The following is a 27,316-nucleotide window of genomic DNA, read 5'->3' as shown; positions in this document are numbered from 1 at the left end:
TTTCACGGAGGGGAAATGACAACTATTGAACTTTTTGTATTGCTACAAAACTAGAAAAAAAACACACAAAAAAACATGGAAATGGATTTTGTCATGAAAAATGCAAAATAAAGATTAAGAGCGTGAACATTGGAAATACTACAAATTCTGGAACTTCCAAGTAATTTTCAGAAATGTGGCAAGAAATGTTTATTGTCATGTGGAAATGTTTATCTTATTATAGGAAAATGCCGGTGCCAGTGAAGAAAGATCATTTTTATATGAAAAGGGAATTCACAAGTTATTTAAGTGAAGTCATTTATCTAATCACATATCAAAGTGCATAGAAGTATTGCCTTTTCAAAAATATATGTCAATAAGAAACATTATGGGTTTCCATGAATTACTTCCATAAATGTGTTTTTTGAGATAATAAACCTCTTTTTATGTGAGAATTTGATAAGTGCCTGAGGAGCAATACAAGTTGCATCAACTAGCACATACAGTACAGTAACAGAAGCTGTAGCTGCTAGGAAGTGACGTGTTAGCTTGCAGTTTGACTCAAATTCATCATATATTTTCTTTGTGATTATGTCACTTTTGCTCTATTATATTTATTTGTCTAAATAGATTTTTCTTTCTCTGCTAGTGGAGCTTAAATGTTTGACATTAAATTATTCTATTTCATGTTTTTCAAGACAACGTTAAGTCTTTGATGGAAAATAAATTCTTCATTGTAATGTAACGTCAATTTGATCTTGTGCTAATTAGCGTCATACTGAATGTATAATGTATGGATGTGATCAGGAGTGACAGCCACAGTATGGGTCCTAATCTGCAACATTTACATTATTCATTAAATTATTGTTCAATAAATATATTTTGTTGAATTATATAAGTGGTGATTAACAGGTCTTTCCATTTAGATTGTCAGCTGACACCTTTGCAAAGTCACTGAAGGTTATCTAATTACATTCAAAAATCTTTGTATTTTCCCTTCGAGTTAGGTAAGTTATAATAATTGTTTTCATTCAATTCAATAGTTCACAATGTTGGGTAGACATACCATTTAATAACTAAGATAAATGTCAAAGATAAATAAGAACTATACATTTAAGTTTAATTCAAGTTTTTTGGGGCCATAGTGGTTTTCCTGCTAGTGTTGACTTAGTTGGTGATGGATTGATAACTTTACCATTTTTTTAGTGAAACTGATTTAATCTTTTTATTCTGTAAATGTAAAACCGAGTTGATATTAAAATAGTTGAATCATGCTGTTTTTCTTTTTTATAGTAATTATAATCATAAACTTGACCTATTATAGCTTTTATACACAAAACACAGCTCAAAAATGATAAACAAATAAAAAAAGAGCAAATAATAATAAACTTTCAAGTCACCCAAGGTCACCTTACAGAGAATTAAAACAACAAACAAATCACTTAAAACAAAGTTAAAATATTAAAATGCATCAGGAGTCTTCAAAGCCCACATACACAGACAAAATCTATGAGAAATGATCTAACATTGAGCATTAGGTGTCTCCTTTTATACCCTAAAACTAGGAGTGGAAAATACCCAACTCCTTCTTATTCTTCCAATGGATTTTGCTGACACAGGTATTTTTCCTGAGTATTACCCGCCTCCTTCTTTCTCTGGAATCAAGACTGTTCCTGACACCAATATATCCTTATCTCTTTTTTCTTCAGAATACACCATTATCTTCAGTAACTCTAGCCTTCTTGGTATATCCCATTATGTTCAGTTTCTCTTCTTACTGCATTTTTTAAAAAGAATAATAAAAGTGTTGTTTGGTTACATGATTACATTCTTGTGTTTGGTTACATTTCACATCCATAGGGTATACAATACAGTAAATTCAATTTATAAGTACACATTCGCTCAGCTGGTGTGGAATAACATACCACTTGTCATGATCCCTTCACATTTGATTATCATTTAGCAAATACAACAATCATTATCAGTAACTACTTATCTTAATTTTACTCCACAAATACTAAAAAGGTAAAGATAAAAGAATATACATTTCAAAAACGTCTAGTTAAACTGTAATAATAAATATATTATGTACCAACAGCAACAATGATTTTCATTACCAGAACTACTTTCACCATTATCATCTTAATAGCTGTAATCCTGTGAAATGAAGTGCATCAGGAAAAAGCGGTGAAGTAACAGATTCTGGCTAAAATAAAAAGGCCTGAACTGATGTTTCTGTCCTCAGACTCAGAGTCACAGACATTTATAGTTTTACTGCAGAACAACAGACGGCTGCAAACACTGCAGCGGTTTGTGTGTGTGTGACATCTTATCACAGCCCATTTTCATACCAAGCTGTTGACCTGTGGCCCTACGGAACATCCCGGCTGAATGGGGATTAGGGCTGAGAATTAAAAGCCTCGTGCTTTTCATTCGTCCTGTCCTCAAACATTTCTCTCAGAGCCTCTCAGGATACGCCGACTGTTACCATGAATATCTCTGGAATCCATCAGGGGATGCTCAGGGTGTATGGTGAGTTGATGCTCTTCTTCAATGCAGCGACATTTGTGAGTAAAAATGTTCGCCTCTCTTCTCAGCAGTGATGTGTTGATGTGATGATTTGATGGTCATTTATGAATTTGATATCTGTTCACTATCAAACTTGATGCTGATCTTGTTCATATTATATATTTTTAGATAAACATTTCCTGTCAGTATAAGAACAATGTAGAATTTTATTTTTATTTGCAATTTATTATGTATTTATGAATTTATGTAGATTTTTTTCTGAATTATGGTAAAGTGTGATGATGCTGAATAATTGTGGTAAATTTATTTTAAGTCTCAGTGTTTAGCCAAACGCATTAGAGCTTCCTTCCTAAAATGAGTTTGAAAACAATTAAATGATTTTGTCCTTTATATCATACATTTTAAAGCAACTATCAGGACTTTTAAATATTAGATATGTTTTTTTTTCAACATGAATGTAGTGATTTCCACTCAACGGCCACAACTGATAGAACATAATCTCAAACTGTTGCTGAAAAGATTAGTAGACCTGACTAGACATCAGTGACTGTAGTGGGATTCTCACCAGCTCTTGGTGTTTTAATTCAGTTGCTGTATGTGCTTTAATATAATGTGTACATGTGTTTTTTTACTCTATGTGCTGTACATTTAGGATGAGTAAATCCAGATGTGTGAGGTATGATTATGCTCGATCATGCGCACACTGGTCAACATCATCTGTTTAGCACCACTTCCGCTGCCTCTTGATCCTCCGACCATCTGACTGCCTCTAATCTGTGGGGATGATAGAAATGTTCATGCTTTAATCCAGCTTTATACTGCACCCACTGCTACCATGATCACTGTTACAATGCTTAATACTGTCAATAAGCATTGGATGTTTACTGCAGTGTCATATCTCCGACAATCCCTCCTTTCTCCTCTTATTTTTGTTCTCATTCTTATTTTCTCTTCTTTTCCCTTCATTTCCAATCCACCTTCTTGTATCCAGGTGGATTTATTTTCAAACAGTGGAAGAGGAGGTTTCTGCTCCTGACAGCTGAAGGCAGCCTCCTTGTGTGCCATGATGCAGCATCTCCCCCTGACAAACTGGTACTGTTGCAGAGCCATTGTGAAACCATTGTGGAAGGCAAGGACATCCTAGATCTGCCAAAGTTACCCTCTGGTGGATTTAGGGATTGCTGCTTTGCGTTGATCCTGACCCAGAATAAATTCCTGCTGCTGTTGGCTGACACCGCTGCAGACTGCAGGTCTGGTGGTCACTGTGCTTTCTCTAAAGATAACTTTGCCTTGTTCCATGAGAATGATATACTGTCCACAACTGTAGTTGTCCACATCAACTATCAACTATAGTTTTTAGGGGCACACAACCATAACCATAATCATAAAACCCTCAGTTGTTTTTTTTACACTTCAGTTTTGATATAGAAAAAGAAACATAGGTATAACATGTGCATTAACATACTTTAAAGGAAGGCCTGTGGATTTGTTTTAACTTCAGACAGAGCTGGGCTTGCTGTTTCCCCCTGCTTGTTTTTCTAAGCAAAGCGAACCTGGCTGTAGCTTTAACTAACAAATACGATTTTCTGACTCTGCATGAAAGCTAAAATTGGAAAACAAAAAAAATCCCAAAATGTTGAGCTATTTTTACTTGTACTTGTGTGTGTTAGTCTACTCAGCATCTCCTCCTGTGCTTACTTCTCAAATCTATTTACGGCATATGACATGTCCTGTGTTCTGTGTAAGACATGGTTGACATCTAGAGAAAAGACAGTATGCACCCAAATGTATGGCTTTATGGATTTAAACGAAGGTAATAACAGTATTTTCTTACTTTTCAGTCAGTGGCTGAATGTGCTGAAAAAAGTAAAAAAGGTGAGTATATAATAAATATTTATTAGGGTAATTGTGTTGTAAAAGACTGTAAATGCCAACCTCATGGTCGCATTAGAGGAAAGTCAAGGATTCACCAGTCAAAGTCATTAAGATTCATCCTCTGGAGACCATGAATATCTGTATTAAATGTCATGGCAGTTCATCCAGTGGTTGAGATATTTCAGTGTGAAGTCAAAGTGGTTGACCAACTAACAGGCTGATATGTCTAAAAACTGTAGTGATTAATTGTGTTATGAGATAACTATCATGTCCTAATATCTATATATATATATTCATTATTTATAGATCTGTTAATAATTTCATCAACCTATATCTGAATTATAATTAACATTGTTCCTCAACAATATGTTTATTTTTCCTGCAGAGTGTGCCATCACCTCTCAGTCCTTGTAAGCGACATCATGTGCCACCACAAAGTATTACTCTCAACGATTTGGTGCCCGAACAGGAAAAAGATCCACCGTCTCCACCAGCCAGCAATGTGGAGGCGCCGTCACCGGGGCCTATGACTTGTGGTTCACCAAGGGAGAAAAGTGAGTTTGTGGTGTGTGCTTGTTGATTATCTGGTCAAACCATTGTGTTTTAATCAATTTTCATCCATTTTTTGTTTGTTATTTAACACTTCTGTGTTCTTTTCAAACAGCAGGTAGGAATTCTCCACGTACAAAGTATTACCAAGGAGGTGCACATTCAGTAGGGTGTCTGCGTCATGGCACTATCAATAATGCCCAAGCAATGAGGGCAGTTTATATGCTGATGGGAGGGGCGGCTGCTTCCTCTGCTATGGGTTACCTGGGCACATGCTCAACCACTAATCTGGAGGTCAAAGCTCCTGACCTGCCACTCAACACGGATTTCTCTGGCATGGGACCAGCAGGAGCAGGAGTGTACCACACCGGCGGCTCTGCCATCGACCCCACTCACTTTAACAGCTTTGACTTTGAGGTGGCAGACTCCGACTTTGATGCTTTTGACTGTGGGGGATTTACTTTCTAGTAATGTGCTGCATGGTGGCATTGATCATGCTGAAAACGTGTTATTGGATATTTCATCATCAACCCATCCATCCATTATCTGTGCCCACTTATCCTTAAATAGGGTCATGGGGTGAGGAGGAGGCTGGATTGTTCAAATATCAAAACCGAATATCAAAGCTTTCAATTCAAGATGAAGAAAAAAGCTGCTTCCTGAAATGCAGTCAATACTTTAAAAACACAGATCATAAAAAACGTTTAATGTTACTTTGAATTATTGGTAAATAACTGACCTATTAATCGAATCCCTGAACGTTTCGATTCTTTAAAATATTGTGTTGTACTGTATTAACTACTGTATTATTCTACTTGAGAACTTGTATTTTTTTGAAAATGTTAACTTTTTGCTACATTTGACACTACAGTATATTTCACCATGTCATTTTGAAGTCTTTAGCAGACACTGTGGTAATTCTTGCAACATGTATTGTGTGCATATTGAACACCCCTTGTATGCGTCATATTTGGTATGAGATTATAAGCACTATCAGTGATCGTGAATGTGATAGTTTGTTGAATACATAATCTGCTATAGTATGAGACATGTTTGTTTTAAAGCCACAAATGCATTCATATCCCTGTTAGTCATAGTCAATCAGTTAGAGTTAACCTACTTCTAAATGGGTGGGTGTGGGTAAATAAACCTGCTATAGGGCTCTTCCCTCAGCATTATGGTGCATAGATCTTATTCAAATACTCAGTTATGTTTTATGTTCTAGGTTAAAAGCACATATTGAGCACATTTCACTTGTGTTAATAAAACTGATACATGGAAATGAATCACTTTATTTTCTTACATCATGTTTTGTTGTTCACTAAAAACACAAGTGATGGATTTTTGCAGGCCTGCATAGTGAGTTAAGGTTGTGAATGTGGCCGTAATGACTCGTTAAACCGTTGTATATCACAAAGTTAATCATTTGTAGAAGGTAACAGCTGCAACACCAACACTGCAAGGTAAGCTGAATGATTTACAAATTCAATTTAATTAGGTTCATATTTGTACTTTGTGCCTGCTTTAACCTGGGTCTATAGGCACTAGCTGTTGTTTTGTTTTGCAGCATGTTGGGACACAACATATGATACGCATGTTCAGTCTTGATATCCACCTGAATACTTTATCACTGCACAGGTGTGTTCACATTATTGGCATGCAAATCTGCCCTGTCAGTAAAAAAATTAAGTCAGATTTACTGTACTGAAACACAAACACAATGAGCAGACACTCTGAACACACCCTGTGCATGTGCGGTTTGGCATGGTGAACTTATCAGCACTATCAGTGACTATGCAATGAATAGTAACTGAATATTTAGTTGGGAATGACCTCACTTACCCTCTGCTCATGATTACTGCAGTACTCCATGTTAGTGGCTGTAAGGGAGAAGCAGGCTTGTAATGTGAGACATGGGCATTATCTTGAGCTCCAGTCTGCTTAAAAGACCAATAATCGTTTACCGAGATCACACAATTTTAGCTGTTTGCTTGTGCTAGGCTCATGAACTCATACAGAAAACATAAATAAGTCCGTCCAACAGCATCATATCCTACCACTAAAATATTGGAAATCCAAAAATGCATGTCAAAATTATTTTTTTGTTCATTTTTTAAATTGATTTGTCCTGTTGGATCTTTAATTATCACTGTGTTCATCATATTTATGTATGTTAAAATATGATTTTGTTTTATCCTAAATAAAACATTTTTTAAAAGAACTTGTCTGGTTCACTGCAAAGAGCTAAGATAACACATAAGACATAACAATATACTGAAGATTGCTGGAGGTTTATTTTTAGTCAAACAAAACAGTCATATCAGTTGGCGGGACGCTCCACCGCATTAACAGAATGGTCATGTGACATGTCTAGCTACTGATTCAGAGAGATTTCAGTATTAAAATAGAAACTTTTAAAAGAGTTTAAAAGAATAAGATATAATACACATTGTCCAGAGGTGAGAAAAGTATTTAAACTTATAGCAATACTTAATTTCAAGTCAAAGTTTTGTAAGCCAATCTTTTTAGCTACATTTTCCTATTAGAGAACTTTGTAAGAATGTTTTGTCAAAAGAAGCAGCATGAAAACAATCTAAAAATACATGTTCAATAGTTTCTTTCTCACGATCACAAAAAGTGTATCTGTTGTTTTCAGTTGGGAAAAAATAATAGATTTGAGCTTTAACAGGGTAGTACAGTACCTGTGTACAATGTTGAACAGTAACTCCTTGATTTGGGCCTATATATTCATGAGGCAACATAAAAATAGTGTTCAGTTGTTTTCTATTTAAATATAATCACCAGTATTTACATATGGGAGTAGTAAAATGCATAAGAGGATTTCTATTAAAAGTATATAGAGATAATAATAATATAGAGAACTATTGATAGTGAGGGGACATCCGTTTAGATATTGTACAGTCCCCAAATCCCAAAGTTGAATAAAGACAAATATCAAAAATAAAGGTAAAAAATAATGACTGACAGTATCAAAAGTTGTCTGCAAGTCTAGAACAAGGAATTACAGGGTCACCGGAGATTATAATTAACCAAGTCTGAGACTAACCTAATATTAGAAATATGTATTCTAGGCATGGATCTGCTTTGAGATTCATAAATAATGTCATTCATCCAACTTTTCTGTGTAGCCAGAACAGAAAGAAAGACATTCACAATCATTATTCAGTAATGTAATACCACACCAATTATCAATGTTTAAAAGGTTGTGATTTGGTTTTGGAATTGGGGTTATGTACATTTTGAAGAACTGAATATACTGGAACTGAGTATCATTTTTATGTAGGTCTGCATAAAGAATTGGACACATTGGACCCCAGAACCAGAGCTATCCTCCTATACCAGGGGTTCAATGCAGTTGGGGCCCCCCCTCCTCCCGGGACCCTAGGCTAGGCTATCATTGTTAGGCCCACACTATTATTATTATTTGTATTATTATTATCATCAGTAGTGGTAGGTAGGCCTATTATCAATACTAGGCTATTGTTACAATTTGCAGTAGCACCAGACTTCTAATGTGAGCTTGCAGGCATTATTATTATTATTATTATTATAATCATTATTATTATTATTATTATGAGTAGTGGTAGGCCTATTATCATTACTAGGCTATTGATATAATTATATGAAGTTACATGCGTAATTGTTATTATTATTATATTATTATTATCAGTAGGCCTATTATCATTACTAGGCTATTGCTATAATTGGGAATTGGCACCAGACCTCTGATATTAATGTATGTTTTGTTATTGTTATTATTAGTAGTAGTATTATTTCGAGCCTGCTTTGCTTGCAAAGATCCAGTATTCTTGGCGCAATGTTTGATAAACATAGCCTCAAATCATCCTCGATTTGTGCACGATTGCGGTATTTCGTTTTGAGTGCTTGAGTCTTGACGCGGAGTGGTGGGTCTCCCCTCTGCTCTGACTGCAGCTGGGACTGCTGCGCGAGGCTACTGTGAACCTGGCCGCCTGTGAGGGCTTTGGGACGGGGGAGGGGCTCATGGTAGCACCCGCTGCTCATTGAGGACAGTAACTGCAGTGTGATACGTGCTTTCATGTCAGTCTCCAAAAACGTCAGAAAACTCTCCAATAACACCAGAAAAAGTCGCTAGATCTGCCGCTAGTCGCTTTTGAGAAAACAAAGTCGCTAAGAGTTGGCAACACTACGTGTGTGTGGACGCTTATACTGACGTTGCGTCACAGGTTCAAAATACTACCCCCTGTTTTAATTGGTAGATGTTTGTGTGTTAGTCCAACCGCTTGCATTTCGACATGGGGGAAAATCTGCTGCATCTCTCGCTCTGTCAGTGAGTCCGCGCCCCCCCGGGAGAGTGTCCGCGCCCCACCAGGGGGGCGGGCCCGCCGGTTGAGAGCCACTGTCCTATACCATTACAGTTCCTAATGACTTCATATCATGTTTTCTGTTTCTGTTTTAATTAATGCATTTCAAAAATACCTCTGTATTGGGCCCGTGAGAGGAAATAGGTTTTACTAGTAGTAGGATGAGGGTTAAGTTAGATAGTGATTTTTTATGTTTCTTTTTTCAATACAATAAAATTACTTGTCATTTTTCTCACCCTCTTCAATCCATTTCAATCTGGATTGTATAAAAGCACCCTTGACTTATTCTTGTAATATTATGACTTTTTTTCCCAAGTAACTTTATTCTCGTATTCTCATTTTTTTTAAAAACCAATACAACAACAAAAACAAAACCCCGTGTTCTGTCAGTGTGTCTGAACCACTTCCTTGTATACAGTCTATGGTCTGCAGTTATGGTCTGAACACTCGGTGGTAACAGACGACGGGGGAGGCAGCGGAAGATTTCTCTCTCGCCTCGTCCTGCACTCTCTTCTGCGGGTTGCCTCTCGGAGCGCAGTGAGGCAGTGAGACAGGAGCGAGTGGCAGCAGCGGTCTCAGCAGTGGTAGCAGGGCCCTCCCCTCTGTCTCTGCAGATAAATACTCGCAGCCTGCCTATTCCAGGCATGGATGACGGTTGCACTCAGACATGGCACTGCGACATTATACCCTCGACTTCAGCCTCTCCGCGGCAGGTAAGAGGAGCTGAGGAGCCGGTGAAGACAGGCAGCGCATCCAGGTTACTGCCACTACAGTTTGGGCAGCATGCTAGCTAGCCGGCTAGCTTGCTAATGTTAACCCGCGAGTCTGTCACTGCCCTTCAAAACAGTGTCATTATATCGATTTGTGTGAGCCCTGGTTTATAAATGTGTATGCATGTATATACTATGACAAGCTGACGCCCAAAACTGACAGTGATTGCAGCGTCAGGTAGATGTTTTCCACCTTAATGTCATTTGCATGATGTAGTGTTGTTAGACGTGACATAGTGATTGAACTTGTTGTCTATTCACTATTCACCTCTTTGGCTATTATGTTTAATCCAAGGCTGTCGCACAGGAAGTGGCGCATTTTCTGCCATTTTTGTAGTTTTAATGTGTCGAAATTACCAAAATATTGTAAGTGTTAGTTTTCACAGATGATAAGAAATAATTCACACACGTATTGGTATTGACCTGAACGAAATACAGTATTTACAAAGAGTTAATGTTGACAATATCGTAATATTAAGAAATATATGCATGTATCTGTATATGCATGTTTGTGTGTATATCTGTATACATGTGCATATAGAAAACAACCAGTGAGTTTTAATTCATGCTTCTTCTTTTTTTTAAACAACCCACTGTATTGGGCTCGTGAGGGACCTGCTTAATTTTCCAGTAATATAGAATAACAGTGTAACAGACAGGAGCATCTCTGCCTGCATAATAAGTTTTACTAAAGTATTTTATTATTTTGTTAATGATACTTCTTTAATTTTAACATTGTGTATTACAACTCTTACGTGGAAGAATCTGAATAAATCTTTTGCCATTGATGCAGAGAACATATATATATATATATATATATATATATATATAAAGAAATGCTAATAATTTCTTTTTTTCCGTCCTGTTTTTGCATTCTCTGTTTTTTCCCAGCTGACTCTGCTTCGACAGTTTCCGGTCTCCTGTCCATATTTCATGAGCAGGAAATGACAGAGACTGTCCATGACACAGAAGGACATGGATACCTTGCTACTTTTGTAGGCAAGAATGGCCGGTATGGACACCATTTTTTGCATGTCATTTTAAGTGACTTAAGCAGAGCTTGTTTAGCCTGTTGTGCAGATAAGAATTTCCAGAATTGTTGTTCTTGTTTTTTGGCTTTCAAACACCACAGAAAGTAGCTCAAGTGAAGGAAAAGAAAAAGTACAGATAAGACAGTGAGATGTTTAAGCTCAGACCTTAAGGTTTGCCAAAAATTGTTGGTAGGCTGCAGTGTTTTTTTTTTCATATTGTAGCAACAAACTACCATGCCCTGATCACACAGTTAAAGTAGCGGACATAGCTGTATCCATTACAAAGTTGGTGTTAATAATGACAAGCTAGCTAAAGCATACATTGTTATACAGCCACATTTCATGGTGACAGGATGTGAGTTATTGATTATATAGACTTTGGGAGGAGTATCAATTTAGGTAGGTAAAATGCCCTTCTCACTTTTCTCATCTTTTTATTTTTACCCCTTAACGTCTCAGGTTTGTTATCCTGCGTGTGCACTCCCACGGGTTGATCACCATTGATCTGCAGTGCTATGAAGAGGATAACATTGCACAACTAGACAATGTAGGTGATTTTGAATGCCAGAACATAAAGGAGGCACCACAGTACCATGTGTCATGTGATGTTAATGTTTTAGCTGTTTTTTCACTCATAACATTCAGCTTAATAACTATCTGTGCCAAAAAATACTGGCAGGAAGCAACAATACAACGTTTCCCCGTTAAATGGTCCTCAGCTTGTGTTTTTGTCACCTCAGTGGAGGACCAGTGTCCAACATTGTTGCCTACACATGTTATGTACTTGCCTCAGGTATCCAAACATGCAATTTCCCATATGCCATACATTTGGCTGTCCACTAGAAAAACACTTGTCTCCTAACTGCTGTGGAGCGTCAAGTAGATACAGACACAGGGCAGTGAAATGATTTGGCTGCATTGTTTGCCACCTGTGTGTTTTGGCATTAGAGCGCTGACCATGTAACGCTGTAAATGAAAATTGATGTGCACTTGAACTTTTGTGGTGTTTCACAGTGAATTGTTTCTCCACAGCTTTTAAATGCACTGGAGAAGAAGCTTACAGCTCTCTTAAATGGCAATATTACAAGGATCAAAAGGTAAGTATCTGGAGATGCACAGCTTCTTTATTATTATTTTTTTATTAATGTTGTATTGAAGTAAGGAGGTGAGATTCATCCTATAAACCCCACCAGGTTTTCTGATCTCACCTGCACAATCTGCTTCTTCTGGATGTTGTTAATTGTATTTGTTTGTTGTATAGTGCAAATGAGAAAAGAAAAAAAAAAGCTTTGCTAATGTTGTAGGAAGGTGATATTGTTGCAGTGATATCAATTTGTTGTTTTGTTTCAAGACTCCCAGCCCTCATACGAGGAGCAAAAGTGGACCGATACTGGCCAACAGCTGACGGCAGACTAATGGAGTATGACATAGACCAGGTGTTGTACGAGGAAGATTCCGCATACCAAAACATAAAAATATTGCGCTCACAGCAATTTGGAAATATGCTAGTCCTCAATGGAGATGTTAGTAAGTGTACACAACACAGCACACACAAGATACACCCAGACATGCCTCCATAATTTGTATATTAATCTTAGAGTAACTGTGATATAATATATAAGATTGTCTATCTATTTAAATTAACTGGTGATTATTGTGTAGCGTTTCTACATAAAACATTATATTACAGTTTGTATTACTATGTATAAGACTTCATTGTTTTACTTGCAGACCTGGCAGAGAGTGATTTGCCCTACACTGAAGCTATCATGGGCAGCGGGAAAGAGGATTATGCAGGGAAGGAGGTGCTGATATTAGGAGGTGGTGATGGAGGCATACTTGCTGAGGCGGTCAAACAAAAGCCAAAGATGATCACCATGGTGGAGATATCCTTTCATGGGTTCTGCTCTGCTGTATTCAGTGATTATGTTATTGTTAATTTAAATTTGTACCTGATTGATCATTCCTTAACAAAATATGTACATTGACCAGAAGGTGATAGACGGGTGCAAAACACACATGAGAAAGACCTGTGGCAATGTCCTCGACAACCTGAAGGGAGACTGTTACCAAGTGAGTATTAACAAAATTATACCTTAAGATTGAACAAATGTCAGAGAACATTTTGGACCACTGTGAAAAGATGCCTTTTCTACTCTTCAGAAGGAAGTGGTAGTTGTGTGTTTTCATGTGTGATTGTGTGTTTCACACTACATTTTCACACATGAATGAAAATACACATACACAGCAAAATTTAAGTTTTCAATTTGAGATTTTACTGACTTTTGAAACAAGAACAACATAAGTGCACATGTTGAATATTCTTGCACATATTTTCACAGCAAATGTAGTTAGCTATATTTCCTGAGTGAAAGCAGCTGGAAAGGAAAGTTGAATGGATTCATGTCTCACATCTTACAGATTCTTGTTGAAGACTGCGTCCCCGTGCTGAAGAAGTACGTCCAAGAGGGAAAGACATTTGATTACATAATTAATGACCTCACTGCAGTCCCAATATCCACAGAACCAGAAGAAGGTTTGTATAAATTACAAATGGGCAAAGAAGTATATTACAGAGATGTTTGATAATCAGAATATGTGTGAACCCTGTCTGACTTGCTGTTGCAGACTCGACATGGGAGTTCCTGCGTCTCATCTTAGATCTGTCAATAAAAATCCTGCACCCCTCTGGGAAATATTTCACACAGGTGAGTCTTGTCCCTCCTTTGTCTGCTGAATATATCTATTTGGTAGAATTAAGTTTTTAAATGTCACATAGGCATATACAGTACAGTATATGGCATAGGATATCTGCTAACACAGGGAGCTTTTTCACTATTTATTTTACTGTGGCCAATCAGTGGAGCACAGCACTTCTAGTTATAACCTCCCAGTAATGGTTGTAAAAAGTATTTGCTACAGTATATGTGTCTCGTGACATTTCTCTCTCCTTCTCTGTGTGGCTGGTCATCAGGGTAACAGCGTGAATCTGACAGAGGCACTGAGTCTGTATGAGGAACAGCTGGGCAAGCTCTCATGTCCGGTGGACTTCTCCAAAGAGGTGGTGTGTGTACCCTCCTACATGGAGCTGTATCCTTTAATTACCTTTGACCTTTTTGATCTGGTAGTGTTGTAATGCAGGTTAAAAAAACAAACCACAGTCACTAAAATAAGTTACCAAACTATTTACTATTTTGTAACAACCCTGAAAATATTTTACTGTCTTGTTATTATTTATTACAATTTGGATCTTACTGTTGTAGATTTGTTCATTTGGTCATCTTAAAGATAATGAATTAATGCATTAACCAAAATAAGACTAGAAAAATCTAGAAATAAGACCTCTGTTAAAAACATCTGGTTTGCAACTGGATGTGTGTATAGATGTATGTTCCAGTGCTTCTCCTATAAATGCCTGGCAGGCTGCCAGGCAGAAAAAAACCATTCCAAAAATAACAACAAATATCTATTCATTCAGAAATCAATAGTGTTTGAAGGCCTCTCTATGCAGCACTGTCCCAAAAGGTGAAGCTCCCTCTGTGTCATTGCCTGGGAAACTGTTGGCAGTGTGGCTCCTTTTCATGAAGAGGGCAGTGTCAGTAACTGCGAGCAGAGCAGAGGAAAGGGTTAGCAGTAAGTTGTAAACCCGGCAGTACATGTAGAGTGTAGAGTGTGTCAGCTGATAAATAAATAATGAGGTGCAGGTATTTTGAAATATTTCTGGGTGTCTTGAAATGCCCAGAGACCCACAGGCCCATAGATAGATGAAACAGTTGTCCTCTGAAAGAAACAACTACAGAAATGAGACCCAGGTTGTAATCAATTTGTATTAATTTGAGATCAATTGTTTATACATTCCATATTGTGCATGTTTGCATGCTGTCATACTTTGATGTCTACAGTCCTTAATTAGCTGAATCAGGTGGGTTTTCTACACCGTGTGGAAGAAGTGAAGACCTCCAGTTTTCTCTGCTTGAATCCCCAGCTGCTGGAATGTGAACAGTCCTTCCATTACTGCTGTAGCCTTAAAGGTGTGTTCAGACTGAGCATGACATGATCATTAGAGGCAACACAGAGAGCATTTTTATGTTGGCCTTAAAATTGCATCAGGTTATTTTTTCGTACAGAAATGTAATAAAGAGTGGGTCTGCTGCAAAAATAACACGTTCCTACAACGTAAAATCAGCCTGATTCTATGCCTGAGTAGTTCAAACATACACAGGCACACTCCACACACACATACACACGCACACGGCAGTCGATGTCTATTATAAGTGAGCTGGCTAGCTACAGCTAACATCTGTACTGTAATTAGGTGTTTGTGAATAATTAGCATATGGTGCAAAAACACTCCAGTTAATGTGAATAATTCAAGACAAGAAATATCTCTTAAGTTCAGTCTGAACACACCTAAAGGGGCATAATGATAGTTTATTATCCCTTCTGTCAACCCCATTCTACCCAAATCTTTCGTTCTCCCTGTTGTGTTTTATTATTATTTGCTGCAACTTATCGGGTTGTATTTTGTTTGTGTTACTTTGGAATGTCCATTTGCATGCACTCTGAAGAAACTGTTAGATGTTAAAACACTGATTTGATACACTGATAATGTGGTGTAACTCATCTTCCAACAGGCGACAGGCGTTTGTTCTCTTTTTCTTTCAGTTGTTTTTTTTTCTTTGCTCTTAAAATGCTGAGTTAGAACTCACATTGTGTGATACACCAATTTCTATGCTCTGCATTGAGTTGTTTTTAAGCTCTATTTTTGTTACTACCATGCACATGTGACCATGCCCAGTGAGACTGATATGTCCAAATGTCCAAATGTGTTTTAAAAGGGAAACAATTCCACCACTTTAATGCCACCTCTGTGCTTGTGCTGTTCTTATGTTTTATTAGCAACTTTGGTTTCTCCTGATATATTTTAAGTTTTTTAAGACTATATTAGGTGCATGTAAAGGACGGTGAATGTAGCTTGCTTGCATATACAGTACACAGCACGTTTACACGTGAGCAACCCTGTGGGACTCAGTTACATTTATTTATTCAATATAATTTCACCAAATGCTGTTGTGTCCCACTAGAGATCATTTTGTGACCATCTACAATTAAAGTGTTCTTGGGGGGAAATGTTTTGACTTTTTTTTTTTCACCAAAAGAAATGGAATTGGTGAATTAAAGACATCTTTGTAATGTCTATAAATACAATGAGCAGGAAAGATCTATATCTATATATCTATATATATATATATATATATATATATATATAGAGTGGCTGGAGTGGATGTTGGAGAACGGGACCAGGAAACTTGAACAGGTGCTCCGGAGGTTGAGTATTGGGTTGCTGGGTGTAGCAGTGGAGCGACTGGGCAGGTAAGGTGGATCTGAAGCAGAGGCAGAGGAGTTAAACAGAGGTCTTCCAAAACAACAGTAATACTAAGGCAAGTACAGTATATTTAGGTTCAGCCAAGTTGTGTACCACATGGGTGAATGGATGATCTGGCGATGAATGGGGTGAAAGTCTTAAATCTTGAAGCAGCTTGTTGAGTGGATGAGGTGATTGAAGCCAGGTGCAGAGACAAACAGGCAAAGGAGGAACCAGGGAGGTCACGCCCTACGCACACACTCATATCCTATTCACACCAAAGCAGTTCCAGTGCTTAATTTGGAACCAGTTTTCCTGTTCACACAGACTAAGAATTGGCTCCGGGTCAGAAAAACTGGTTCCAGAGTGGCTGGACTAGAAGAAGCAACCGGTTACGTTAGGGGGCAGGGTTATTGACACCAACCACAACAAACATGACAGCGTGGTGAATAGATGAGGAGTAAATTATCCCTTGAAGATTTGACCGATGGTGAAATTTATGCGTTGTGAGTTAGCTGTGCTCTGCCGGCTAACAACCATCTCAATCCTGTCGAGCAGCACAAATACGTTGTATCTGTCGTGTTTGGATGCGAGCCAGGAGCAACAGCTGTACAAAAGCTAGTCTGCCATTTGTTGTTGTTGCTTCAGATACTATACTTTATCTTGAGCCTGGAGGAATAGCTCAGGGCTTCTGCCCTTTTCTATTCATTGGAGGTGGAGCTTGGTGGACGGCGGGAGGGGCAGGACTCTGGCAGAGGGAGGGCGCATGTGGGCCAAGGCAGGGGGAGAGAGAGAGAAATAGAGAGAGATAGATGAAGAGACAGGGATGATTTTTTTTTCTTTTTCACTGTCAATTATGTCGGCCAATCAGGCCCCTATAATTGCAAGTTGAAAAATAAAACACAAACAAACCAGCTGAAGATGTATGCAATGGTCAGCATGCAGACTCAATTTTTATTTCATCCTTATGTTTTTTTTGTAAATAAAGTTTGTTGTGCTAAATCAGTAGCACAAAAAATGTGTTGACATCATTCAACAGTGCATAAATTACTCTATTTATTTACATTATATACAAGAAATTCAAAGTAACAGCCATAAAATAGTCTGTTGTTTAGATCAGGGCACTTGTTGGTTTCTGTGCTGCCTGTTGATCTCGTTGAGGATCACGTCTCTATTATGGTTTTCATCAGCAGTGATGGCTCTTTCGTCAAATGGGCTACCTGTAACACAGCATTCCTCTCATTATTTCTAATAGATAACATGTTTGGGAAAAGTTTATTTTTCTCCAAAAGCATTGTTACAAACAAAATCAATTAAAATCAGTACTTTTCAAAATGTTTTTGTTTGTACATGTGATTACAACTAAAAGTGTTCAGTTTAAGCCAGTAATAGTATAATAATTCTGTAGTACACTGACTGACTTGTGTACAATTTCAGGCCAGTGAGCTCTCATCATACATCAAAGCAAACATATCACACATCACATCACAAATTTAATTTTGCATTGGTAAAAAAAAAAAATTCCAAGAACTCAATATCTATTTCTAAATGAGTTGACAAGCCAATATTAAGTGTATGAAAAAACAAAACATCTGACAGTCAAGTGGCTTTGACTCCCACCTCAGACAAAACACTTTGATAAGGAGTTAGGCAGCACGCTATGGTAACCATGGCAGCTCGGGGTCCTATAGTGACTTGACAAAACAATCACAATGGTGAACTGTCTTTACTTACCAACACCATTTGACTGCTCTGAAGAGTCACTGACAAGGTAGGAAGTAGAGCTGGTTGAGTTGTTGGACTGGGAGGACTTTGACGAATGAAGCGATGTTAGTCTGGTCGCTGATAACTTCTTCGTTGTCTTTTGTGTTGCAGTGCGACTCCACTCTGTGAAAATACATTTTACAGAATAACAGTGAAATGAGACAACCTGAAATCTGTCTTAATCGTCCAGACTTTGATGTGTGATTCATTACAATCATCTTGCAGCTAATGCTCTCAAGCCTGTTCTCTATATTCAAATGCATCGGAATCCAGGTACAGAGTAACATTAGTGTGAAATGTGTAAATGTGTTGAAAGAATTGTGAAATGAAAAGTGAACCTGAGTTCTCTGCTAGTCTCATTCTGCCACAGCACAGATAGGTCCTCCACTGCTTCCGCACATTTTCCTTCACCGCACAGTGTAACAGGAATATGAAGAAACCTGCGGAACAGAAACAACATTTATACTTGTTAAAGCCAAATGTTATCATACAAGTAACAAACTCTTGAAGGCCTACAGTATGAAAATAATATATTTTTTCCTGTCAGTGATTACTCTGTATACACATTCATAATCATTTTACAGTTGTCTGAACTAGCAAATTTGGAGGAGACATTGTTGCTTTAGGGGATGTCAGGCATTTCCTTTTTTACTGAAAACAATTTGAGGACTGAAGGCAATACCTCTTTTATTACAAGTAATTACCACCTAACTTTAGAATGGTGCCTTACGAGTGCTTGATTGTGGCGCCTGTTGCATAAGGATAAGGATACATTTATTGATCCCATTCATCAGAACCTCAAAAAATAGTGACATGCAACTATAGTGCAGCATTGTACAGTCCGACTGCAGTTGGAATGAAGGACCTGCGGAAGCGCTCCTTCTTACACTTGGGGTGTATGAGTCTGTCACTGAAGGAGCTGCTTAAGGCCCTCAGTGTCAGATGCAGAGGGTGAGAAGTGTTGTCCATGATGGAGGACAGTTTGGCTAAAACCCTCCTCTCTCCCACCACCTCTATAGGGTCCAGGGGGCAGCCACAGACTGAGCTGGCTCTTTTAATCAGTCTTTCTTGAGTCTGTTCTTGTCCCACTCAGAACATCCCCCTACCCAACACACCACTGCATATGAGACCACTGATGCCACCACAGAGTCAAAGAAGGATCTCAGCAGTGGCCCTGGATGTTCACCGGTGCAATGTTTGAGGGTTTTCGGTGGAAGTCAACCACCATCTCCCTGGTCTTGCTGGTGTTGACTTGTAGGTGGTTCTGCTCACACCAGTCGACAAAGTCCATGATGACCTTCCTGTACTCACAGTCGTTCCCCTCTGACACGTATCCCACAATGGCAGTGTCATCAGAGAACTTCTGGAGGTGACAACTGTCCGTGGAGTAACAGAAGTCTGCTGTATACAGGGTGAAGAGGAAAGGTGAGAGTACTGTACCCTCAGGGGCCCCTGTGCTGCAGACCACCACATCAGACACGCAGTCCTGCAACCTCACATACTGGGGTCTGTCTGTGAGGTAGTCAAGGGTCCATGCAGCCATCTGGTCACTGACCCCCACTCTCCCCAGCTTCCTCCTGAGCAGTGTAGGTTGAATTGTATTGAAAGCACTGGAGAAATCAAAAAAAGTGATCCTCACAGTATTTCTGGTGTCCTCCAGGTGAGACAGGGATCTCTGCAGTATCATGTAGCATGACAGCATCATGCACCCCAATGCCAGGCTGATATGCAAACTGCAGGGGATCCATGTAAGGGCTTGGGGCACGAGGTCTTTGGGACTGGAACTAAACAAGAAGTCTTCCACTTGATGGGATCCCTTTCCAGACTCAGGCTCAGGTTAGAGATGTAGCAGACCACCTGGCAGAGCTGGTCTGCACAGTCCCTGAGGAGTCTGGAGCTGATGCCATCAGGACCCATGGCTTTCCAAGCCTCGATCTTCCTTAGCTGCATTCTCACCTGATCCACTGTTGGTGTGAAGAGAGGAGGGGAAGGGGAGGTGGGCGGGGAGGAGAACCACGGAGATGATGGTGGTGGTGGTGGTGGGGAGAGTGAGGAACCCATAGATGATGATGGTGGTGGTGAGGAGAGTAAATGTCTTTACATTTTTGATCACTACAAGACTGAAACCTTATGAGAATGTTCATTCCAGTTTATTACAACTTGGATCCCTATTATTATTTTATCCATAACTATGACACTACTCATCAAGTTTAATGCTGAGATCAGGGATTGAAATGACAAAACAAGTGTAAAAACTAATTCATTGTCATGTAAAAATGAACTCAAAACATGTCTAATTTGATCGACTGGTCTTGCCATAGTTGTGCACACACACATTTTCTTATGCAATGAGGGATTACTGACATGTCAGGTCCCCTTTCTATCAGATTTATCTCCAAATAAAGAGGTTTTGACAATCTTGTTAAAATGTTGGCATGTTTGCAATCGGTCTGATGGTGTTTCTTGTCTGACTTCATTGTAATTATGCTGTAATGTTCTAAGATGTTAGCTTGTCTCTTTGGTAAATACACTTATTATTGTAACCAATTGTAATGATGGCCAAAACTGCTCATAGAAGATCCAAGTTTTAGTTTCTCCTATTAATAAAAAAATAACCATAGGCTACCCAGGTATCATCTCACCTTGCAAGGAGTTAAAGATGGAGAAGAGGTACATGAATGGCAGGTTAAGGGGCCCCCAGGCAAAAAAGGCGAAACCCCAGGTGAGGCCCAGGAGGATAGTTATCCCCGCCACGCTGCGCGCATCCTGCAGGGTGCTGCGGTGCTGCACATTGTGAGGGTTCTGCCTTTTTAGCCGACACAGCTGGACCAACACCACAATGAACATGATGAAGTTGAACAGAAAAATGACACAGAAATATGCCACCACTGCTACATAGAAGGCAATCTCATTTTTCAGCCAGCAGCTGTGGGAGAAGATGGGAGAAAATTAAAGACATGTACATGTATGATTTTCGAATACGGCATTGGACACAGACTTACAAAGTATCAGAAGTGCCATCTTCAAACTTTCCATAGGAGACAAGGCCATAGTTATTCTTGTCGATCGCTATGACGATAATGACCACGATCATTGGGATGCCCCAGCCAACCAGCGAGAACTTCAGCATGTAGCGTGATATATAGCTGTTGAAGACCCTCACGAGGGCCAGGTACATGTGGACGGCCTCAAGTCCCATCCAGGTGAAGGAAACCAGAAGGAAGTAGTGAAGGAACCAGGCAGTGGAAATGCAGAGGCCCACAGCTTCAGGATAGAGTGCCAGCCACGCGTCTACCAGGAAGACCAGGTTCAGCATCAGCAGAGCCAGGCACAACTGGATCAGGATTTTGGATGGAATGTCCTTACGCAACTTCCTGTGGTGTTCACATGTTTAGACAACATGAAAACCTCTCAGCAGACTCTGTGAAAAATGCTGTGAAAACATATCTGCCCCTACCAGTTTTCTTGTTTTTTCTTATTACTTCATTACAAGCCCATTTGTGAATTTTAATGGTAAAAAATTTTTTTTTTTACATATTATTAAATTTGTTCACAACTTTCACATTTGAAAATGACATGACATGACATGACATTCAAGCAAGCAAAAATGTGTCTCAACTGGAAGATGATCAGCAACAGCATTTGAATGGAAAAAAAAACAACTTATTTTGTTAAGTTAGCAGTATATTTATTATTTAAATGGCTTAATTTTAACCTGTATCTCTCCTCTTCCTCCCAGGTCTTCACCAACAAGGTTGGTTAAGGTTTTATGTTAAATAGCTGTTAAGTTAAAAAGGTAATTTGTTTAAACTTTAGACAGGTGTGATTACCTTTTTTGTCCCTCACTCTGAATGAGTATGTGACAGTTACTAATAAAATCAGCTTCATTAATCTGGCTATCAATTATCAGCATTAATAGCATTATCATTTTAAAACATTGAATTTGAATAACTAAGAGATAAGTATCTTTAGCACTTTAAACCTAAATTGGTTTAAAATAATACTGTAACTTTAAATGAACATGCTCAGAAGACAATGGCAGAATGAAATGCATGCTACTTCAATGTTAAGTATTACAGTAAATGTTAATATGTGTTCTTTATTTTGTGGCTCTCAATACTCACCCGAAGGCCAAGTAAGTGAGGAGGGTGATAGACAGGAAGATAGCAGAAATTCCACAGCCGATGTATGTGATGAAACTAAGGATGGTGGCCTGGAGACGACTGGTCGGGGGCTGTCCGGAGAGATCCTGTAGGAGGAAAAATTGTGGAGAAGTCCTTAAAAATGTGAGGCTCCAGGTGTAAGTCCCTGTCAAGAAAATCATCGCTGAATAAAGGGGCAACAGTGAGTGGCGAACTCTTCAATTACCACCAAAATCAAAGGATGCATGACAAAAAAGACAGTGACAAAGCACATTTCTTACCAGCAGGATAGCAAAACTGGTAAGATGGTTGCAGCCACAAATGGTCTCATTATCTGTGTGGTTTTGGACAGAACAGCCATTTCCATTCCAACCACCTGATCCATCTACCGAAAAATACAGGTCAACCGTGTTCTCATCTTTGTTCATTTAAATTCAATTAATTTTGACAGACATTTTAAGAGAACTTACTATTAAATGTAAAGTCCCAGAAAACACACGTAGCTTTAAAATCAGCCTGCAGTTTGGAAAAAAAGAAAACAAGCTTGAATCACATTCCAATCACTAATTGAACAGCATAATTTTCTTTTTCTTGTGTTGAGTGACAGCACTCGGAATAATTAGCTAGTGCATCTATTTTGAAGCTGTGCCTCACAGTTCTACCAATGTAATGACTATTTGTATATGAATTGCAGCTACTATGATGTATAAAACTTCAGTTGTGCATTCTTTACTTTATCCCATTTTCTCCTCTAATTTGAAGAAAGGGGTTCTTCTGATAAAACATTCAAGTCTTCTGTACACAAATGTTGGTTTCCCTTTGTGGAGCTCTTATTTAGTTTATAGTTAAAGGTTGAATATGTAGAATATTTATTAAAAGCTATATATTTTTTAAAATAATACAGCCACAGGGCGTTTTGAGGGGTACAGAATGAAAGTATTGCTTTTCCATAAAAAAAAAAATTGTCTGAATTAATCATTTTAAAATGTTTTGACAGGTTCGACAATGACGTTCTGACACGTTCTGTGTACATTGTGCCAGCCATTTAGCGGCCGGAATTGCGGGTTGCCAGGGTTGTCTTTTGTTCCGGTGCAGCTACTGTAGGCTGGCATTGGGTGAAATGGAGTTGTAAACAAGAAGAGCCGTGTTGGACTTACTAAAACCAGCGTTTTTTGCTCTCAAGTACAACTTTTTTGGAAATGTGGAGAGTGGGTTGACTTTCTGACGCTATTCGGATTTTGATATTTGATCATTAATATGCTTGGTGTTTGAGTTGTGTTTGGTGTGTGTAAAAATGACGTGCTTGTAGCGGAGTTTCTCCTATTTAATTTGATGTGCAGTATGACTGTATTGCTACATAATTAGGGGATCATCCCTATGTTCCCCGCTTTGTATGTGACCGGGGAACATGGGGATGATCCCGTCTACAGTTAACCAGTTAGCTGAGTTATTCGCCGAGTTAGCAGATGAGTTAGCAGATGAGTTAGCCGCAGAGTTAGCAGCCGAGTTAGCCGCCGAGCTAGCAACCGAGTTAGCCGCGATCGGGGAACATAGGACCCGGGGAATATAGGTACGCTCCCCAGGTTTAACTGCTACTCCCACTAGCGTTACAATGTAATGTACCTCGGTGGTTTCAAGTCAGTTACAGCGAGGGTATGTTCGCTTCCTGTTTTCAAAATAAAAGCACCAACTCTATCGTTATGGTTTTCTTAATAATGAAAGGCAACGGGTGTTTTATTTTGTGAAAATTACCGGAAGTGCGTTACTCGCTACAGCTAACTTGAGTGGCTCTGAATTCGCAGGAACAAAACTTTAAGCAGATGTTATTTGGACAAATTAGCGTCACATTGTGCATCTAAAGGGCTACTTTCTCTCCTAAAAAGGTTAGACATGTGGATAAAGTGGTATATTTACAGAGTTAGAGCTAAAATAAAATCCGGCACCGGACATGGCAACCCGACTGCTGGAATTACTTTTTGGTAGTTGCGAATACGATCTCGAAACATTAGATGGCGTTGTTCTGCTCATTCTACATATTCTACCTTTTAAATAAAAAGTCAATAAATCTATATAGAACATACTATTTTCTTTATACTCACTGGAACAGGCTCTTTGTTCCTCAGGTGAATTATTACATCATCCTGCAGTCCTGAGATTGACAGGTTGGCCACACTCGCTCCCAGGATACCACTATTAAGTTTGCGACTTCCCAGAGATCTGTCCTGCACGACCATTTAGAAGAGACAACACCGGAAACACAAGTTGTAAATTTGCCAAAAAACTGTCAAAAACAATCATTGTGTCCCAAATCCATGCTACATACTGAGTACTACAAAACACACTCAAATCAGTAAGTGTGCTTCCAAAATAAAAAAAAACCCTGATCAACACTAATCTCCCACAATGCAATGCTTAAAGGAAATGTAGAAGCTGAAGTAATTTTGGACTGTATACCCACTTCAGTATATTAAATAATACTATATACACTACATACTGGGACACAGCAACAGTTTCAATATCTAATTTAAAATGTAGTCCATCAATTTCCTTTAAAACACTAATTCATGAATATAAATTTAAAATAACAGAAGAGTACCAAATGTGTATATTGTAATCAAAAGAGAAATATTTCAATTGCTCCTCAGTTAATGATACTGCAAGGCGTATTTAGTTTTGGATAGGATGCTTTTTGAATGTGTAGACCTGGAACACGGTGCTTTTCTGGTAGAAACTGAACTGGACCCTGGAGGCCAGCTGCTGCTCCCCAGAGGTTAGATCCTGTGTGAGAGAGGGGGGCAGCTTGATGGAGCCCTGCGGGATCGAAGAGTCTTTTCCCACACTCCTCCTGAGCCTGGGATCCCCACGGACCTGAAGTGCATAAGGGCATAGACAGAGAGACACAAGCTTAGCAACATTTTATCATCATAGACTAATATAGGATTGTTTTTTTTTTAAACAATGTTTTTATTTGGGGCAACTGACATCAATCTGTCTGCAATAGTTAAGCTGCGACAGTTCATTCTTCAACAGCAACAGCCTCTCCACATTTGTAAAATATACTGAATGTAGGTGACATTCAGATTATTTGTTGAGGTTTATTTCAGTTTTGAGATGATTTCTGAATTCATCGTTTTTAATGATTTCTTATAAATTGTGAGTACAATTTCTAGGGATTGGCAAGAGATGCAGTGAATTAGTTTGAAACATTTGATGAATAGACTTCTAGTATAACAGATTTAATTTAACAGTTTAGGATTAGTTGAACAACTACTGTAACAATGGAAAGTACTGAAAACAGCACATTGACATCATGTTACCATCAATTACATATGTGCTTTTCATGCTATGACAAGTCAAAGTTTCTGCCCAAGCTCTTTGTTGCCCTTTGGCTTGCAAAAAATACTTCAATCTAAATTAGTTGATCCAGAATATTTTACTTTTTAATGGCTGTAGGTGCATTTAGTATAAAGCATTAGGTCTCAGCCTTGCATACCATGTACATTAAACTCTACATCTGCTGTGAAATAGCTGTTAACAGACAGTATCTCACAGCTAGCACTTCTCCAAACACTTTTTTGATGTATTGCTCGTAAAACTGTTCTATATCATACCTGTACGTTAGTGGGGTCTGAGATGGAAAAAAATGTTTCCTGAAAATTACTGCCATCTGCTGGTTTCACAGAAAGAGCCACAGCTGGCGACAAGAGAGTCTCAGTCGATTCTTTAAGGAGCAGCTTTAGTCCCACTGTATCAACAATCCCTATGATCCTGACAAAAAAAAGAAATTCATTGGTATAGTGTGCAAAATGACAATAATTGTGTGTGTGTGTGTGTGTGTGTGTGTGTGTGTGTGTGTGTGTGTGTGTGTGTGTGTGAAGTAACTACAGTCTCTCTCAATTTCAAGGGATTTTATCAATTTGTATCACTAATTCTATTTGTATGTTGGGAAGATACATAGAAACAAATTATGCTTAAACCAAACCGCACATGCTTAATGAACAAAAGCTAAAAAATTTAATTACAAAAAACAACACGTTGTAGCATCTATTTTTAGCAGTACACAACATGTTAGAGAATGTCTGTAACCTGTTTGAGGAGGCAGCCAGCGTTTCAGGTGAAGCACCCAGCAGATTGCTGATGATATGCACAGAGGTGTTTCCCAGAGCCAGGCTGACATTGGGGCCAGACAAAAGATCCTGCAACTGAGATACTAACTGATCCACCTGACTGGAGTTCAGTTTGGACACATCACTGGTCTGCTCAAGCAACCCATTTGCTCGGCTCTCACTGCTTTCAGCTGCAACAAAAGAAGATACAAAGCTGCTATAATTATGTAAATGTCAGACAGTTATACACAGAAGTGCAGAAGTGGAAGAACAAACCTGTTTGATTAGTTGTTGGTGTCACTGAAGGAGGGACAGAAACAGATTTATTTCCAGTGGTTGTGTCAGGTGTTGCTGTCACAGTTTTATTTCCAGTGGTTGTGTCAGGTGTTGCTGTCACAGTTTTATTTCCAGTGGTTGTGTTGGGTGTTGCTGTCACAGTTTTATTTCCAGTGGTTGTGTCGGGTGTTGCTGTCACAGTTTTATTTCCAGTGGTTGTGTTGGGTGTTGCTGTCACTGTGACATTAGAAGCAGTAGTGGAGGCATTCAGGGCTCCAGTTGTCATGTTCAGCGGGGGTGAAGTTACATGTACAGACGAGGTGGTAGTGTTTGGTTGCGTGGTTATCACTTGTGGAAAAGGTGTAGTAAATTGCTTCGGAACACAATGCTCTTCCAGCTGCACGACCACATTTCCTCCATTACTGTAAAGAGATGGAAATATTAGTTGAAAATATTTGTAAAAGTCTGACATCATATGGTACAACTACACTACAAACAGCCCTGAGATAAATTATGTTCACTCAGTTTGTAAAGTTTAAGTTAAGTTTGTGCAGAAGATAGGATCA

General features: G+C 38.7%; 2 protein-coding genes across 2 annotated transcripts; one reads left to right on the top strand and one right to left on the bottom strand.

Moving 5' to 3' along the window:
* Window positions 1–9,869: 9,869 nt before the first annotated feature.
* sms (spermine synthase) lies at window positions 9,870–16,229 on the top strand. The gene is made up of 11 exons (XM_053331405.1): window positions 9,870–10,009; window positions 10,958–11,078; window positions 11,557–11,644; window positions 12,130–12,194; window positions 12,449–12,624; window positions 12,829–12,985; window positions 13,083–13,170; window positions 13,519–13,633; window positions 13,726–13,805; window positions 14,072–14,187; window positions 15,020–16,229. Exons 1-11 carry the CDS (start codon window positions 9,964–9,966, stop codon window positions 15,048–15,050), a joined length of 1,083 nt encoding a protein of 360 aa, XP_053187380.1. The 5' UTR covers window positions 9,870–9,963; the 3' UTR covers window positions 15,051–16,229.
* A 1,349-nt stretch (window positions 16,230–17,578) lies between these two features.
* Window positions 17,579–27,036, bottom strand: LOC128370903 (adhesion G-protein coupled receptor G2). The gene is made up of 13 exons (XM_053331086.1): window positions 26,751–27,036; window positions 26,455–26,665; window positions 25,980–26,136; window positions 25,072–25,236; window positions 24,468–24,590; window positions 22,839–22,884; window positions 22,650–22,753; window positions 22,351–22,475; window positions 21,229–21,600; window positions 20,869–21,152; window positions 18,565–18,666; window positions 18,193–18,349; window positions 17,579–17,678 (listed from the first exon to the last, which is right to left on the bottom strand). The coding sequence occupies exons 1-13, from the start codon at window positions 27,034–27,036 to the stop codon at window positions 17,579–17,581; spliced, it is 2,232 nt and encodes a 743-aa protein (XP_053187061.1).
* Window positions 27,037–27,316: the final 280 nt, after the last annotated feature.

This window comes from Scomber japonicus, chromosome 13 (assembly GCF_027409825.1).
Source record: "Scomber japonicus isolate fScoJap1 chromosome 13, fScoJap1.pri, whole genome shotgun sequence".
Classification (NCBI taxonomy): Eukaryota; Metazoa; Chordata; class Actinopteri; order Scombriformes; family Scombridae; genus Scomber; species Scomber japonicus.
This window is presented reverse-complemented; position numbering and strand designations above follow the sequence as displayed.

Excerpts from the sequence above, each read along its gene's own strand:
- sms (XM_053331405.1), top strand. The coding sequence starts at position 9,964 with ATGGCACTGCGACATTATACCCTCGACTTCAGCCTCTCCGCGGCAG. Across the intron at positions 10,010-10,957 it reads CTTCAGCCTCTCCGCGGCAG|CTGACTCTGCTTCGACAGTT; the intron begins GTAAGAGGAGCT and ends GTTTTTTCCCAG. Across the intron at positions 14,188-15,019 it reads GTACCCTCCTACATGGAGCT|GTGGGTTTTCTACACCGTGT; the intron begins GTATCCTTTAAT and ends TAGCTGAATCAG.
- LOC128370903 (XM_053331086.1), bottom strand. The coding sequence starts at position 27,036 with ATGACAACTGGAGCCCTGAATGCCTCCACTACTGCTTCTAATGTCACA. Across the intron at positions 22,476-22,649 it reads CCAGTTTTGCTATCCTGCTG|GATCTCTCCGGACAGCCCCC; the intron begins GTAAGAAATGTG and ends TTCCTCCTACAG. Across the intron at positions 17,679-18,192 it reads CAGTCAAATGGTGTTGGTAA|CCCATTTGACGAAAGAGCCA; the intron begins GTAAAGACAGTT and ends TGTTACAGGTAG.